The 16,202-nt window shown below is 37.3% G+C and overlaps 1 protein-coding gene across 1 annotated transcript in view; it reads right to left on the bottom strand.

Annotated features, from left to right (window-relative positions):
* Positions 1-3,638: 3,638 nt before the first annotated feature.
* RNF125 (ring finger protein 125, E3 ubiquitin protein ligase) overlaps positions 3,639-16,202 on the bottom strand; it is a 34,184-nt gene continuing 21,620 nt past the window's right edge. The window contains exons 5-6 of the mRNA XM_008569611.1: positions 7,200-7,307; positions 3,639-4,298 (exon numbers count right to left, since the gene is read on the bottom strand). Coding sequence (XP_008567833.1) covers positions 4,212-4,298; positions 7,200-7,307 — 195 coding nt within the window. The 3' untranslated portion in view covers positions 3,639-4,211. The remainder of the gene's footprint in view (positions 4,299-7,199; positions 7,308-16,202) is intronic.

The following is a 16,202-nucleotide window of genomic DNA, read 5'->3' on the forward strand; positions in this document are numbered from 1 at the left end:
GGATTTGGGTGTTTATAATTGCAGCATAACCTATCTTGATTGGTACCTGTTCCTGTGATTCACCTCCGCTGGGCCTCTTATATGGCTACTTTTTTTTGGCAGCTGGCTGGTACAGAAATCAAACCCTAGACCTTGGTGTTATCAGCACCATCTTCTAACCAACTGAGCTAACCAGCCAGCCCCCAAATTCAGGGTTTCTAAACCTTGCACTGTTGACATTTTGAGTAGGATAATTCTTTGTTGTGAGGGGATGTCTTGTGCATTGTAGAATGTTGAGCAGCATCTCAGGCCTCTGCCCAGATCTCTGGCCAATAGCATACCCTGTCCCAGTTATGACAACCAAAAACGTCACTAGACATTGCCAATGTCCACTGGGAGAAAATTATCCCTGGTTGAAAACTACTGGCCTGGGCCGAGCCCGTGGCGCACTTGGGAGAGTGCGGCGCTGGGGGCGCAGCCCCATCGCTGGTTCGGATCCTATATAGGGATGGCCAGTGCGCTCACAGCGCTCACTGGCTGAGCGCAGTGCGGCCGGTCTCAAAAAGGACAAAAAGAAAAAAAAAAAAAAAAGAAAACTATTGGCCTAAAAGAATGTGTGTGTGTGTGTGTGTGTATGTATTTTTTTTTTTTTTTTAAAGATTACCAGTAAGGGGATCTTAACCCTTAGCTTGGTGTTGTCAGCACCACACTCAGCCAGTGAGCTAACTGGCCATCCCTATACAGGATCCGAACCCACAGCCTTGGTGTTATCAGCACCACACTCTACCAAGTGAGCCACGGGCTGGCCCTAGAATGTATATTTTGTAATAGATGTTGCTGAATGATGACAATTTAAAGAGCATATTAAGTTTGTGTAAAAAATTATCACAATCAATATTTAAGAAAAGACACAGTAGGTATTTCAATGAAAGCAATGGTCCTGCCATTCTTTATTTCTCATATTTATATATACTTACAGAAGAAAAATAGTTGTAAGTTCTGATCATTATACAGATTTTTTGTATGTGTGGTTGAATAACAGAATGAACTTCTGACTTTTTAAAATATCTTTAATGTTTGAGTATACAAATTATGATATAATAAACATTCAATAACTAGAGTAAGCAGTAACCTCAAAATGAAAGACATTTAGTACCCAGTAAAAGTAACGAAATGCAACATCATTGGAGACGGGATCTCCTAGACCTGTCTTCACACCATAGATTCACAATCAGTCACAGTTAAGAAACTTGGGTGAAAAAATGTATGAAGGGGAATCTCCATAGGTTTTTGTAGAGTTAGAAGACTTTAGCTTTAGAAGAATAACATGTGAATTAGTTTTTCCCTTATAATGTCTTGAAAAAGTTGTATCCTGGGGCACTATAAAGAAAGTGAGTAAAACTGTTTTGTTGGTAGTCAACAGCTTCAAATATTGGTTTTCATTTCTTAAAACAATGAAATACTTTTCTATAAAAGGCTAAAGGCACAGTGAAACAATGAATATTCACACTTCACTATTTTAGAACTCAATTCAAAACACAAAATAATTCAGGTGGCCAGCACCCAATTTGTCCTGTAGGTGGCAAAATTATCACAAGAGGAATCCAGGGACAGGATTCAGAATTGCTGTACTGAGGTTAATAGTGGTAGATGATTTAAAGCTTTACTTAAAATAGTTTTTAAAGTTTTTACAGATTTAAGGATGGCTTTTCTATTGCTCTGAATTAACAAAGATTTATTGTCTGAATAGTCACTACTAACGTTCAGAAATATGTTCTTTTATTTCCAAGGGGCTAGATTTTCAGTCTGATCATTATTTCCAAAAAAATTCCTCTCATTTTGCTCTTGTTGTCCAACAGGTTTTGCTTTATTGTATGATCTATTCAAATAGGAGGAAGATAGGTTTTGAAACTGGCCAGCTATGGAGTGTTTCATTTTTTAAAAACGTAGAGATATTTCCTAGCTCTCTCCTAGAAACAATGACCAACCTAGTAGTAACAAACATCTTTAGAGTCCAGACAATGGGTCTGAAATACCATTTCTCATGAAAAGAAACCAGGCTTCTTAGAGAAATAGTTAATTCCAGGTCTGGGGCAGGAAACATAATAAATCAAGCCTGGGATAACTTGTCTTAGGAAATAGCAGGAAGTTATTAAAGACACCTAGAGGGTGTCAAATGAACTCAGAGCCAACTCGATGAGACTCTCAATGGCCAAAGATAAGACAATTTGAGCTTCAATAAAGTAATATTTGTACTGGTTTGAAGCTCATTAAATATGTTTGAATCCTTGAGTTCACAATACTTTTAAAAAAGTGATCTCTGGAAGATGATAGGAAAGAAGTTTATTATCTTGAAAACTGGTAAATAAAAAAAATAGTAAAATATTTGTTTTCCCTCTCCTATATAAACTCTACCACTGGTTAACCAAATAGCAGATATGGGGAAGCATCTCTTTATGAAAGTGTTCCAACAAATAAAAAGAAATCATAGAATTAGAATATTCTACAACTCACAATGAATTAACAGATGTAAGAATTAAGTGTTAATTTCAGCTAATGTGTCACAAAAGGAATCAGGTATTAAGTGCTGTCTGACGAAAGATCACACCATGACCTATAGTCTTGCCAAAAGGATTGAACCTGAATCTGCTTAAACCATTGGATCCATGTGTCAATTGTCAATACCCAGAGAATAAAGAAATATGCTGAACTGCACCATGAGTGTATAATCAGCAAAATACAGATTGTGGGAAACTCTATGGGTCATAAGACCAGGTTCTTCAACAGGTAATTTCCTTAATTCCTTTTAAGGAAAAGGAAGGAAGAAGGGGAAACCTGTAGATTAAAAAAGATGTAAAGCAGGCTGACCAGTCAGCTCAGTTGTTTAGAGCATGGTGCTGCTAACACCAAGGTCCAGAGTCCAATCCCCATACCAGCCCAGCCACCAAAAAAAAATAAACAATTAAAAAAAGAGAGAGAGATAAAAAGAGATGTAAAATATATGTTTGATAAAGCAATTTCTTTTTGTCTTTTTTACTGACCGGTAACGAGATCGCAACCCTCGGTGTTGCACCTGCACCGCGCTCAGCCAGTGAGCGGGAACCGGTCTCCACATGGGATCCGAACCCTTGGCGGGAGCACCGCCGCACTCCCAAGCGGCGCACTCTCCAGTGCGCCACCGGACTGGCCCTGATAAAGCAATTTCAATGGATAAGATTAAAATATAGAGATATGCACTTGGGTGGCAACAAAATAAAGAAATGCAAGGAAGTGATTGCTGTTGAAATTAGTGTAGTGGTTACTTTTGTGGGGTTGTAATTGTGACAGGACATAATGAGGACATATGCGGTGACTGGCAGAGTTCTAAAAGAGTTTTCCTTATAACAATACATTAAGTGATCAATTTTGTGTCTGGTCTTCAGTATTTGTGTTTTATTTTATAATTTTTAAAAGGTTAAAATTTAAAAAAAAAAGTCAAAGCCCTTAGGATTTTCCACTTAAAATTATGAATGTAAATACTACTGTAAATATCAACTGATGGTTCTTAAGAAATTGCCTATATTACAGAAATATTTCTAAATAATAATCTACAAATATTTGAAAAATATAATATTAAATTCTTACATGTGCATAGTTATAAAAAGTCAAAGAATTGAGTATATATTTCTAACACAAAATTTATTTTGTTACAGGTTTATGTAATACGATTTGGTTAAATAGACTTTGTTGACTTCCAAAATTTTTCTTTCCTACTCCCATATAAGATTATTCATGTTATTCTATCAGAGATTAGAACGAGAGCATTGGAACATATTTCACATTTCCTTGAATGTCCACACTTTGTTTCACTCTCTATCTTTTTACACAGAACAAAGATTGATTATCTTGCCTAACCATAATGCTAGTTATTAATATATAGCGTTCCACAGTGTCATCCAATTTGCAATGCAGATCCTCCACCCACATACACAGCCTGTGTCTCTTCCATATATTAATGACTGATGGAAACTATTTTTTGTTGTTAAATATCTAAGAAACTCAAGAATGTAAAACAGATTTAAACCATCAAAATGAAAGCAGTTTTTAAATGCAATATAACAATAAACATATACAAACATAGAACTGTTTTGTACATTTTTGCCCATCAAACATTGACAGTATCCCTCCAGTTGTTCAAGCAGCATCTTAAATGGTGCAGTTGAATGGTTCCTTCCACCATCCTCTTAATAAAATTAAGTGGTGTTTGAATGATTCACAAATTCAAGAAGTGACCGGTCTAAGACTCTTCTTATAAGAGCTTCCTCAATTATATTAAAATCCTACAATAAAGAAAAATAATTAGCAATACACAATCAGAGTTATAGTGTTTCAGGAAGTGGAGAATGACCAATGCAATGCCCTCATTTTGCAGGAAATTAAAGCCCTGAGTTAAGTGACTTGTCCAAGGTACCACAGAGACTGTCACAAAACCCTGGACTTTTGCTTTGGAGCTAGAGTATTTTCTATTTCACTTTACTGCCTATTAACAAGTTATTGTCGTAATAAAATGGTTTTGATTTGGAATTTAAAGTTTTTCTCTGATCTAATTAGTTGTTTTTAGTCAACATTACAAATCCTAGTCAGACTGCTATGTTCCACATAAACATGTAACATAGATCAAAGATAAGACACCCCCCACAGGATTCATCAATGCCAGCAGAACTACTATCTACGACGGTCTTCAAAAAGTTCATGGAAGGATTCATATTATCTTTTAATTCTATTTTTCCAAAAACTTTTTGAAGTACCCTCATATTTCTGAAAAAAACCCAAAACTTTCTCAAAATGGAATTTAAAACTTTGTCAACACATTGTACAAGTAAAACAAAAACTATTAAGAGCCCCATCCTCTGCAATCCCTCTCCTCTTCCACAATAAATAAACAAATGAAAATCTCTATTGGAAGTCCTCATATTTCTGAAAAAAACCCAAAACTTTCTCAAAATGGAATTTAAAACTTTGTCAACACATTGTACAAGTAAAACAAAAACTATTAAGAGCCCTATCCTCTGCAATCCCTCTCCTCTTCCACAATAAATAAACAAATGAAAATCTCTATTGGAAGTTCATTCTAAAACAAAAATAAACAAAATCCAAAGGAATACCATAAAGCACAAGGTCTGGACTCAATACCGGCTTGATCTTAGGCAATTTAGTTAACCTTTGAACTTAAGATATTTCATGGTTAAATGAGGATAAAAATACATACAGTATTCACCTGACAGAGGTTGCTGCAAGGAATAAAATGAGATAATACATATAAAGTGCCTAATTTAGTACATGGTAGTTTAGGGAAAAATCAAATAACACTATTTCAAGCTCACTTCCATACCCGAGAATATGGTTTTGAGTGGCTAGAAGGTATTTTCATTAAAGCAGCTTCATCCTGGCTCATACTTTGTCTGTAAGACCTTGAGAATAATAAACTGAACATGAGTAGCCAGAAAAGGCACTGTATCAACCTGGCTTTTAGGACATCTTCTGGAATTAAGGTAAGGAGGAATCCCCCCATGTTATCAATGAGAACACATGGACCAGAACCAGGCTCTACTGAGGCCTTGTGTGCCTTAGGGCTAGAAAAGACATGATTAGAGACATGGAGTGGAGAATATGAAGCCTCTGTCATATACCTTGTTCAGTTCTTCAAGTGGTCCTAATAATCCTACTTACTCCTTCCCCTTCTCCAACTTGCCTAACATCTATGCCCAAACTATGCAAATCACTTTATATGTATTATCTCATTTAATCCTCACAAGAGCTTTTGGGAGCAGGTTCTTTTTCTCTCCTCACTTAACAAATAAACAGAAGTTCAGAGGTTAAAGACCTTCCCCAAGGTTGCACAGCTGTGATAGAGGTATTACTTAAGCCTAGAACCCAAGCTCCTTGGGTCCAATTGGATAATGGGCAAATCACAAAGCATAGAGAAAATTTTCAAATGACGATCTTCAATAATTATTAAATTTTATCATGAAAGTGCTTACAAAGAAAACATTCAAAAGCATGTGAAAATTATATGCAGATTCAAATTTGGCCCTTTACATTTCATGTATTTAGTTAAAAATAACAAAATATATTATTTCAAAACATGGCTATGAGTGCCTTTTTCCCCCCCATGATAGGCAATACACTTTTACTGAAAGGGACTTAGGAAACAATACATTGTCCCTACAAGGCAACATATGGATCCAAGTAGAGCAAGGGCTACATTAACTTTTTGTTTGCTATTCTCATTTCTGATGATGGGAATATATTCTTAAGTATTAAAACTATTCCCACTATACATAATGTTTCTTCCATCTTTAAAAAACTCAATATAACAAGAATGGCCCTGAGTTAGTTACTGAGGCTAGGTCATGGGTATTTAGGGAATCATTATGTTATTATGTCTACTTTTAAATGTTTCAGATTTTTTCACAATAATTTTTTTTAAGTTTAATAACTACAACAAACATGAGTTTTGTGTTTTATAGAATTTAAATAAAAAATGAGAAGGCCCATACGTCTTACTACACTGATAATGTCATATCTGTTATTAGTGTTCAAAGTACTATAAAAGCAACTGGATGCAAAACAAACTCAGAGCCATTTCATTACTGATGTGATTTCATCTCAGCTATACAAGTTTTTTTTTGTCTTTTTCCGTGTCCGGCAATGGATCACAACCCTCAGTGTCGCCCCTGTACCAGACCGGGACCGGCAACGGGATCGCAACCCTCGGTGTTGCCCCCGCGCCTCACTCAGCCAGTGAGCGGGAACCAGTCTGTATGTGGGATCCGAACCCTCGGCGGGAGCGCCGCCACGCTTCCCAAGCGGCGCACTAGCGCAGTGCGCCACCAGGCCGGCCCTACAAGTTCTTAACTTTGTAAAAATTATAGCCATAAATAGGGAGGAACTAAAGTAAAAATTTAAATAATTTAAAAGCTAAATCTGGCTCTTCATACAATGGCTGATTAGTTCACAAAGAAAATAATTTTGTTCAAGGCAGATAACTACTTTAATATTAATAGTCAAATTTATGAAACATTCTATTTTCATGATTTCCTACTTAATGCTAACACTTAATATTTTAGCTACATACCATACACATTTTTTCCTCTGTAATTTTATTCACTTGGATAAAAAAGATAAGCTTAACACAGATAGTATAAAAACATAATGTGAAAGTAAAAAAATATACTTACTATGAAATCATCATAAAACAAAGTGTGACTAACTTGCAAATGTCTTATTAAACTGCCATTGAAGCTGCTTGAATTCTCATTAGGTATTAAACGGCAAAGTGGGCAGAACTGGAAGGAAACAAGATCAAGAGTTCAAGAAAGAATTTAAAAATAATTATTAGTGTCAGAATTTAAAAAGATAAGTAACCACTCAACAAAGTGAATTTTAACTTTATGAATCCATTGTCTGTACCTCAATATTATGTTGTAAAATTGCATAAATATTAAAGCAATACCAAACAAATAAAATTGCATTTATTTCTGCATATGCATTTCTTGTCCATGTGCATACATTGCATTATAACTATTTGTTTCATATTTATCAATTTATTAAACAATATTACAGTTAGTAGATATACAATAATTTACTTAATTAGTCGTTTACCTCTTGTAATATTAAGGTTTTTTTTTGTATGTGGATATTTTGTTATTGCAAATGACATTATCTATAGTGTTTACCTTTTAGGGGATTACTTCCTTAGGATAAATGGCCAAATATGGAAATTAAGAGGTCAACGGTTATGAACATTTACGGTTCATAATATCTATTGCTCTATAGTTTTTTTTTTTTATCACCAGCATCAATATAGATTACAACACACCAGCATTAGTTATTAGTGTTTACATGTATTTTCCTAAATTAATAGTCATTAATGGCACTTTTTCAAAAAATTTCATTTAGGGGCCGGCCCGGTGGCGCACTCAGTGGAGTGCGGTGCTTGGGAGTGCAGCGGCGCTCCCGCGGAGGGTTCAGATCCCATGTGGAGACCGGTCTGCTCACTGGTTGAGCGTGGTGCGGGTGCGACACCGAGGGTTGCAATCCCATTGCCGGTCGCGCAGTACAGGCGCGACACTGAGGGTTGCGATCCCGTTACCGGTCACGAAAAAAGACAAAAAGGAAAAAAAAATCTCATTTGGAGATATTTATAAACTCACAAGAAATTATAAAAATAACGCAGAGAGGTTGCATATCCCCATCACCCAGCTTCCCCAAATGGTAACATCTGACATAACTATATACAGTACATTGTCAAAACCAGGAAATTGGCAATTGACTAGACTACAACCTTAGATTTCCCCAGTTTTTGCATGTAGTCATGGTGTGTGTGTGTGTGTGTGTGTGTGTGTGTGTGTGTGTGCAGTTCTATGAAATTTTACAACATGTACAGATTCATATAACCACCAGCACAATCAAGCTACAGAACTGTCACCGCAAAGGAACTCCATTGTGCTGCTTGCTACCCCTTTATTTTATCCTCTCTCCCTAACTCCTGGCACCCATCAATTCATTCTCCAGCTCTATCATTTCATCACTTTTTTTTTTTTTCGGTGGTATGACCAATAATTTCATCATTTTGAGAATGTTATATAAATAGAATTGTACAGTATCTAACCTTTTGATATTGGCTTTTTCCAATGAGCACGATGACCTTGAGATCCATCTATGCTGTTGTATCAATACTTCCTTTTTATTGCTGAGTAGTATTCCATGGTATGGGCATACCACAGTTTGTTTATTCATTTACCTTTTGAAGGACTCTTGGGTTGTTCCCACTTTTTGGTTGTTACAAATAAAGCTACAATGAGTATTTGTGTACAGATGTTTATGTAAACCTAAGTTTTCATTTCTCTAGGATAAACTTCTAGGACTGTGGTTGTTTGGTCACATGGTAAGTGCATGTTTAACTTCGTAAAAAAACTACCAAACTGTTTTCCAAAGTGGCTGTACCATTTTACATTCTCATCAGCAATGTGTGAATTATTCATTTTTTCCTCATTCTCACCAGCTTTTGGTACTGTCAAAATTTTTTATTTTAACCATTTTAATAGGTATGTAATGGTATCTCACCATGGTTTTAATTTGCATTTCCCTAATGGCTAATATAAGTCACTCCTTTAACATATACTACTTTATTACACTTTAACCTAGGCTATTTATTTATTTATTTATTTTGGCAGCTGGTCAGTACAAGGATCTGTACCTGTGACCCTTGGTGTTACCAGCACCATGATCTAACCAAGTGAGCTAACCAGCCAGCCCCTGTTTTAGTACATGTTGTTAGGCATTAAATTAGGTGGTATTCTCATTCGATCCTCATAACCTGGTAAACTAATCATTATCCTTATTTTGCTGATGAGCCTCATTACAGCTAGGAAAAGAATAGCTTAAAGTTACTCAGCTATACACATCAGATCTGGAAGATAGGCCTCTAGTAGATAATCCAAGGTTCTTTTTATAACAGTGTCCAATTTATCAGCTTGGATAATAATGTTTTTCTTTAAATTTAAATGAGGTCTTTATATAATTCTTTTCTTTCTTACTATTTTATGAGGATCTCAGTTTCAATATACTCAATTTCTATAAATAAAGGTCTATTTCTTAATTGTGCCTGACTCCATTAATCTTTGTCTTATTTTTAATAAAATTATATCCTTTTAATTATTATTGCTTTATAATCATGTATGGTTTTCTAATGCTTTAGCTATCTTGATTAATTGGCAACACTGGCTATCCCAAGGTAGCACTTAATCTACCCTGAGACCACTATGTATAACAGAAAAAGAGTTGAGACAAGAAATATTTTTACATAACAACAATGTTAATATTTTGTGGTGTGGAAGAAGGAACACTAGTTACAGAAATTTGTTCATTCCACAGTTTTTAGTGTGTCTCTACTATGTGCTAGGCACCTGGAATATGGAGATGAGTTAGATACTTTGGAGTCAGACAACTTGGGGTTTAAGTCCTAGCATCAGCTGTTACTATCTATGTGACCTTGAGTACAAACATTTCCTCTTCTGCGAAATGGTGATAAAACCACCTGCCTTGCAGAGAAGCTATAATAGTTAGAGATAATGTTCTTAATGTGCCAGGTACATACAAGGCATTCAATACATGCCTTACATTTACTACTATTTGACCCTTGTCCTTGAAGAGTTGGGCTCCGTGAGGGAAGAAGCTGTATGTGTCCTGCCGACCCCTACATTCCCAGTACCCAGAAAATAGTTTCCACTTTCATCTCAGCCTCTCACTAACTTTCTTGTGGTAAGTAATTAATCTTAATCTGTAAAATGAGAATTATTTCTGTGTTTCAGTGCTATTGGTAGATTTAAAACAATGCATCACTTAATATTATGAAGCTCAGTCATTACATTAGCTCAGTCCTTGGCACAAGTAATAAATGGTTGCCATTATTATCACTTAAGCAGATGCTTTCAATGCAGTGTAAAAAGCACTATACTTCAAGATATGAATACACAACAGTTCAAGACCTAAAAAGAGAATTATTAATTTTTGCCCAGGAAGTCTGGAAAGGCTTCAGCAGAGTTGCTGATAACTGAAGGGAGTCTTGAGTGAACCAGCCAGGCCAGTGGGGAGAAGCAAAGGCAGAGGAATCAATGTGGGAAAAGGCAGGAAGTCCTAAAAAGACAGGGCCTGCTTAGGCAATGGAAAAAGTTTGGTGTAGCTGAAGGTAGGGCACGATGCGGGAAGTGGTGGGAGATGAGTTAGGAAAGATAAGTTGGGACCAGTTCTGCTCACTATTTATTCTAGCATCTAACATGGTTTCTGTAGGTCTCATGCCATGAGCCAGAAGTACGGAGATGATTATTCCCTGGTCCCTATCATTAAGGAGCTTATTAGAGTCAAATGGAGGAGACAGATACAGAAAACTTGGAATTTTAAGCAAGAGCTTTGTTTTTATGATGATGTTGATAGGGAACTAGTGGAGGCTTCCGTCTTCTGGTGTACATAAAATTTAGTTGTGTGACTAAGGTGATATCTATCAGAAGGACATCGCAAAACAATGGGCTAAAGTCTACACTACCTAAAGACCTACTTTTGTATCTTAAATTTGGAGATTTCACCTGAGGGAGGACAGGGTAAGAACAGGAAGAGGAAAAAAGTCTATCAGAAGGACATCGCAAAACAATGGGCTAAAGTCTACACTACCTAAAGACCTACTTTCGTATCTTAAATTTGGAGATTTCACCTGAGGGAGGACAGGGTAAGAACAGGAAGAGGAAAAAAATGGTAGGTGAGAGGAAGATTGATCATTACATAAGTACCTAAGTATTCAGCTACACTCTCCCTAGTGTTACCAACTTCCTAACATCAGGTCATCCTTTATTATTTGTCTCTGCTCAATGCTCCCAGGCCATACTACTTATATTAGGAACCAGCAATTGTACAGGGTACATTCACAAAGAGGCTGGCCTCACCTCAGTATGAGCAGCTGGCCAGTACAGGGATGGGCCCTGGACTTTGTTGTTACCTCACTCTAACCAACTGAGCTAACCTGCCAGCCCTCCCTTAGAATAAAAGGTCCTTTAGGGCAAGAGCAAATCATATTTATCTTATTTCCTTATGCCTAGCACCTATCATAATACTTGGCACTTAGCAGATACCTCATGAATAAAAAATTCATTTTTAGGATAAAGATTTCTAGTGACTTTCTTTTTCTTCCCATGGAGTTATTCCCCAGTTTTGTTTTTTCAAATGTCTTCTATTTTGGTTACTGGAAGCTGGGAAGCAGAGGGGGGTAGAGAGAATAGGGAGAGGTTGGTTTGTGGAGGATATTGACATTAACGAGATAGAAATAAAGCACATGTATTTCACAGGGCCAAAGCCTATAGCATAGAAGGACCAAAGTCCTGTAGCGTAGAGGACCAAAGTCCTTAGTTTAGGCTGTAGCATAGAAGGACCAACTTCCTGTAGTGTAGAAGGTCCAAAGTCCTTAGTTTAAGCCAAAGCCCAACTCTTTAGGAAAACACGTAGAATTGCTAAGATTAAGAAAGACCGGGAAACTTTCACAGGACTAAAGCCTTTGATTAGATAAGAGAATCAAAGCACAGCAAAAAGTGATTGCTCTGGGGGCAGTTGCCCTTGGTGCAGCTAAACCTAAATGATGGGAAAGCGTGTGAGCTAAAATCTTCAAGGATATTCTGCTAGTTAGTGCTTGCTGGATGTTCCACATCTTGCCCTAAGCTGTTTCTTTGAGTTTCTTGGGGAGCTAAGCACTGCTATGGTGATTATCTCATTGTTTCTTTTTGTACCTCACAAAATTTAGTTTTATGAGTCCTTCTGATGGTAAATTGCTTGAACTATTTTAAGTTACACCTGCTTTAATGAAGATTGTCATGTAGCCAGTTTGTTTATATTTTCACTATGATTGACCACCTGTACTGCTTCTGTAACTTTGTCTTTACAATAAAAACTGAAGCAAAACCTGACTCAGGGCTGTGCCAGGGCTCTCTTCTCTTGAAGTTTTCCCTGGGTGCAGTCCTCATTGCTCTGAATACATGGGCTCTGAGTAATCTTTTGCATCTCTGTCACTCTGCAAGAGGTGACATTGGTTAATGGACACAAAATTACAGTTGGATAGGAAAAATAAATTCTAGTGGTGTACAGAAGAGCTAGGCATCTATAATTAACAATAGTTTACTGTACGTTCTCTAATAGCTAGATGAGAGAAGCTCAAATGTTCTCAAGACAAAGAAATAAATTTTTGTGATAATAAATATGCTAACTACCCTGATTTGACAATCACACACTGTATACATGTATTGAAATATAACCCTGTACCCCATAAATATGTATATTTGATACATTTCAATTAAAAAGTAAATAAATCCCTTTATTTATTTATTTATTTTTCCTTTTTGTCTTTTTTACTGACCGGTAATGGGATCGCAACCCTCGGTGTCAGAAAGGTAGAAAATAAAAGACTACTGGAACTTTTTAATCTGGGTATACAGAATTATGTTTTTGCAAGGGTTTGGTTCCCCTTACCAGCCAGCTGCCAAAAAGAAAGAAAGATTAAGAATCACCAATGTAAGGGCTTCTGAGAATATATAAAATGTACAAAAATCTTCATAGGAACACGTGACCTTTGATCATCAGTGTCACAGATATCAGCATCTAACATGGGTACATTAGGATAAATTTCCCAAAGTTCCTCACACCTAACACCAAAGACACAGAAATGGATTTGATACTGCTCCATGTGTACACGGTGGTATGCCATCCTGTCATCCTGTCCCCATCCGAGTCTTTCTGAACTGGTCCTTGTCAGGGTCTTCAAAAAGGTATCCCTTCATTATCCCATTAAGACTAAGTATAATATCACTGACAGAACACAAGCAACAGGGTAATCGGCTTTCCAGTTCTCCAAACCTTGCTTTTTTTCCCACTTTTGTACTGTTATAGGGAATCCCTAAAAGAATATATTTCTCAGTACAGGTCCTCAACAATCTTCATTGTGAGTGAGGTATATTTTACATGATAAAACTTGAATTCTGAGGCTGGCTATTTAGCTCAGTTGGTTAGAGCGTGGTACTGATATCACCAAGGTCTGGGGTTTGATCCCTGTACAGGCCAGCCACTAAAAATAAATTAAAAAAAAAACAAAACTTGAATTCTGTTTCTAAAGTCTGTGCATGACTGATTTAATAAAAAATATGAGAAAAGGTGGCAGACCTTAATTTTTTCTGGTACCCTTTTCTTAAGTTCTAAAAGCTTAGATGCAATAAACAACATATTTTTCTGTTGAGGGCTTTCAGTCGCCAAGTGCTGTCTATAAATGCAATCTAGTACTAATGTTCTTTAATAAAGAGCATGTTCTATCATGTTCTTCTGAAGTCAGAAGAAAAATTCTAAGAGTACAAGTGTAAAAGAGTTGGAAGACAGTGTACTCATGTTACAGACATCTCAAGATGCAAAGGATTCCATCCTTCAAAACATCTATGACAACACTCAGTTCTGTCCGTGGTTCAGATTAATCTCCATAACAACTCAGCCAATTACAGAACACTTTCCATGTGAGACAAATGCCACTTGGGGAAGTAATTAAAGATTACTGAATTCAATACCAGAAGAAGAGAAAAGAGACATGCACTGAAAATATTTACAGGCAAATATGGTACCAAAATCAAGGTACCAGATTGCATACCTAATTTAGTAGGAGTCTGAAAGCAAACTAATGAAGGTTTTTCTTTTGTTTCTTTGTGGTTTTTTTGATGGCTGGCTGATACGGTTGGTTGATCCGAACCTGTGACCTTGGTGTTATAAAGCAGTACTCTAACCAAGTGAGTGAACTGGCCAGCCCTAATTAAGGTTTTTCTTCCTTCCAAAACATTTTTGTACCTACATCCCCACTGCCTAGTTAAGTCACAGATATTGTACATACTCATGGAAATAAACAGATGTGAGGAATGGTGGCTCAGGCTGTAGTCAACACAGTTTACATTTCAAAACCATAGAAATCCTGTCCCTTCCTTAAAAAATGAACCTCTAGAGAAAGGTAGAAAATAAAAGACTACTGGAACTTTTTAATCTGGGTATACAGAATTATGTTTTTGGTTTTATTTGGCAGCTGGCCGGTGCAGGGATCTGAACCTGTGACCTTGGCAAGATAAGGCTGTGCTCTAACCAACTGAGATAACCGGCCAGCCCCTATGTTTGCTTTTTTTTATTTTTTTCCTTTTTTTGTCTTTTTTCGTGCCCGGCAACGGATCGCAACCCTCAGTGTTGTGCCCGTACCGGACCGGGACCGGCAACGGGATCGCAACCCTCGGTGTTGCGGCCGCACCTCGCTCAGCCAGTGAGCGGGAACCGGTCTGCATGTGGGATCCGAACCCTTGGCGGGAGCGCGCCGCCGCACTCCCAAGCGGCGCACTGTAGCAGTGCGCCACCGGGCCGGCCCCTATGTTTGCTTTTTTTAATATCCTTTTTTCATATCACTATATCCTACTATGTGCTAGGCACTCTGTCAAGAACTGGGCACACAGTATGGAGCAAAGAAGTTAAGTTCCATAACTTTATGAACCTAATAATTTAGGAGAGACAGATATAAAATGAATGCACAATTACAAATTGGGGTAAATACTGAAAAAAGAGGGAAGAAAAGCCAGAACTGAAATGAATTTGAGTGTCAGGGAGGGATACCCTGAGGAAATAAGATTTAAGATGAACTCTAAAGGGTGAGTGAGAACCAACCAGTGAAAGAAAAAGCACTTTGGGCAGAAAGAATACCTAGAAAGTATGGCTCTTGCTAAAATATCTCCCCTTTACAAGAGAAAATACCAAATTTCTCTCAGAAGTGGTCTCATAATTCAACCTAAAGTGTGCTGTTTGTGTCATCTGCCTCCTTTGAGTCTGATTTCCATAGATACAATTATTCAAAAAAAAATACAAGGCAGAATACAATTATAATGTGACAAAAAGGAGCTGTTGGCTCTTCAGGCTGCATATGAGAAAAGTCAAAGTCCCCTGGTGTCCTTAACCTGCTACATCGTCTTGAGCAGCTCAGAAGGAAAAGACTGGTTGTCTTGTGGTTTGATCTCTGAATATTTAATTATTTTTGGAAGGCAAAACCAGTTGCCCAAATCTCTAATTGCCATTAGAGAAAGAAACCTCTTACACCAGATAAGTCAGGTGATGTCACTGATCTTATCTGCTGGTAAAACCAGCAATCCAGTTATGTAAAGCAATAATTCCTTGATAACTTCCACATCAATCCAGAATCAGCACTGGACTTAGCTCTCCTTGCCTAGGACTTCTACCAGGGTGTTTTCACCTATGTGTTCCCACAGGGGATCCCTAAGCATGTGAACTCTAGCTATGCCACCTCTTTACTTCCAGACTTTTCATAAACACAGGTTACAACATTAGTTCTAGTAGCTCTAGATCCTTCAGAGTGACATGTGTCTCAAGCTTCTGCTCAAGAATGAAACACTTGGCCGGTTATTTAGCTCAGTTAGTTAGAACGCTATGTTATAAAACCAAGGTCAAGGGTTTGATCCCCTTACCAGCCAGTGCCAAAAGAATAAATAAATAATGAAACACTAACATAGGAAACAAGAAGGTCTTCTGTTACCAGTTACCACCTCTAAATGGCCCTAGGGGGTTACAGAAGAATGTGCTCCTGCCTGAAGGCCATGACAGCATCCTGGTCTTTGTGGTGG

The sequence above is a fragment of the Galeopterus variegatus genome, unplaced genomic scaffold, assembly GCF_000696425.1.
Source record: "Galeopterus variegatus unplaced genomic scaffold, G_variegatus-3.0.2 Scaffold520, whole genome shotgun sequence".
In the NCBI taxonomy this organism is placed as follows: domain Eukaryota; kingdom Metazoa; phylum Chordata; class Mammalia; order Dermoptera; family Cynocephalidae; genus Galeopterus; species Galeopterus variegatus.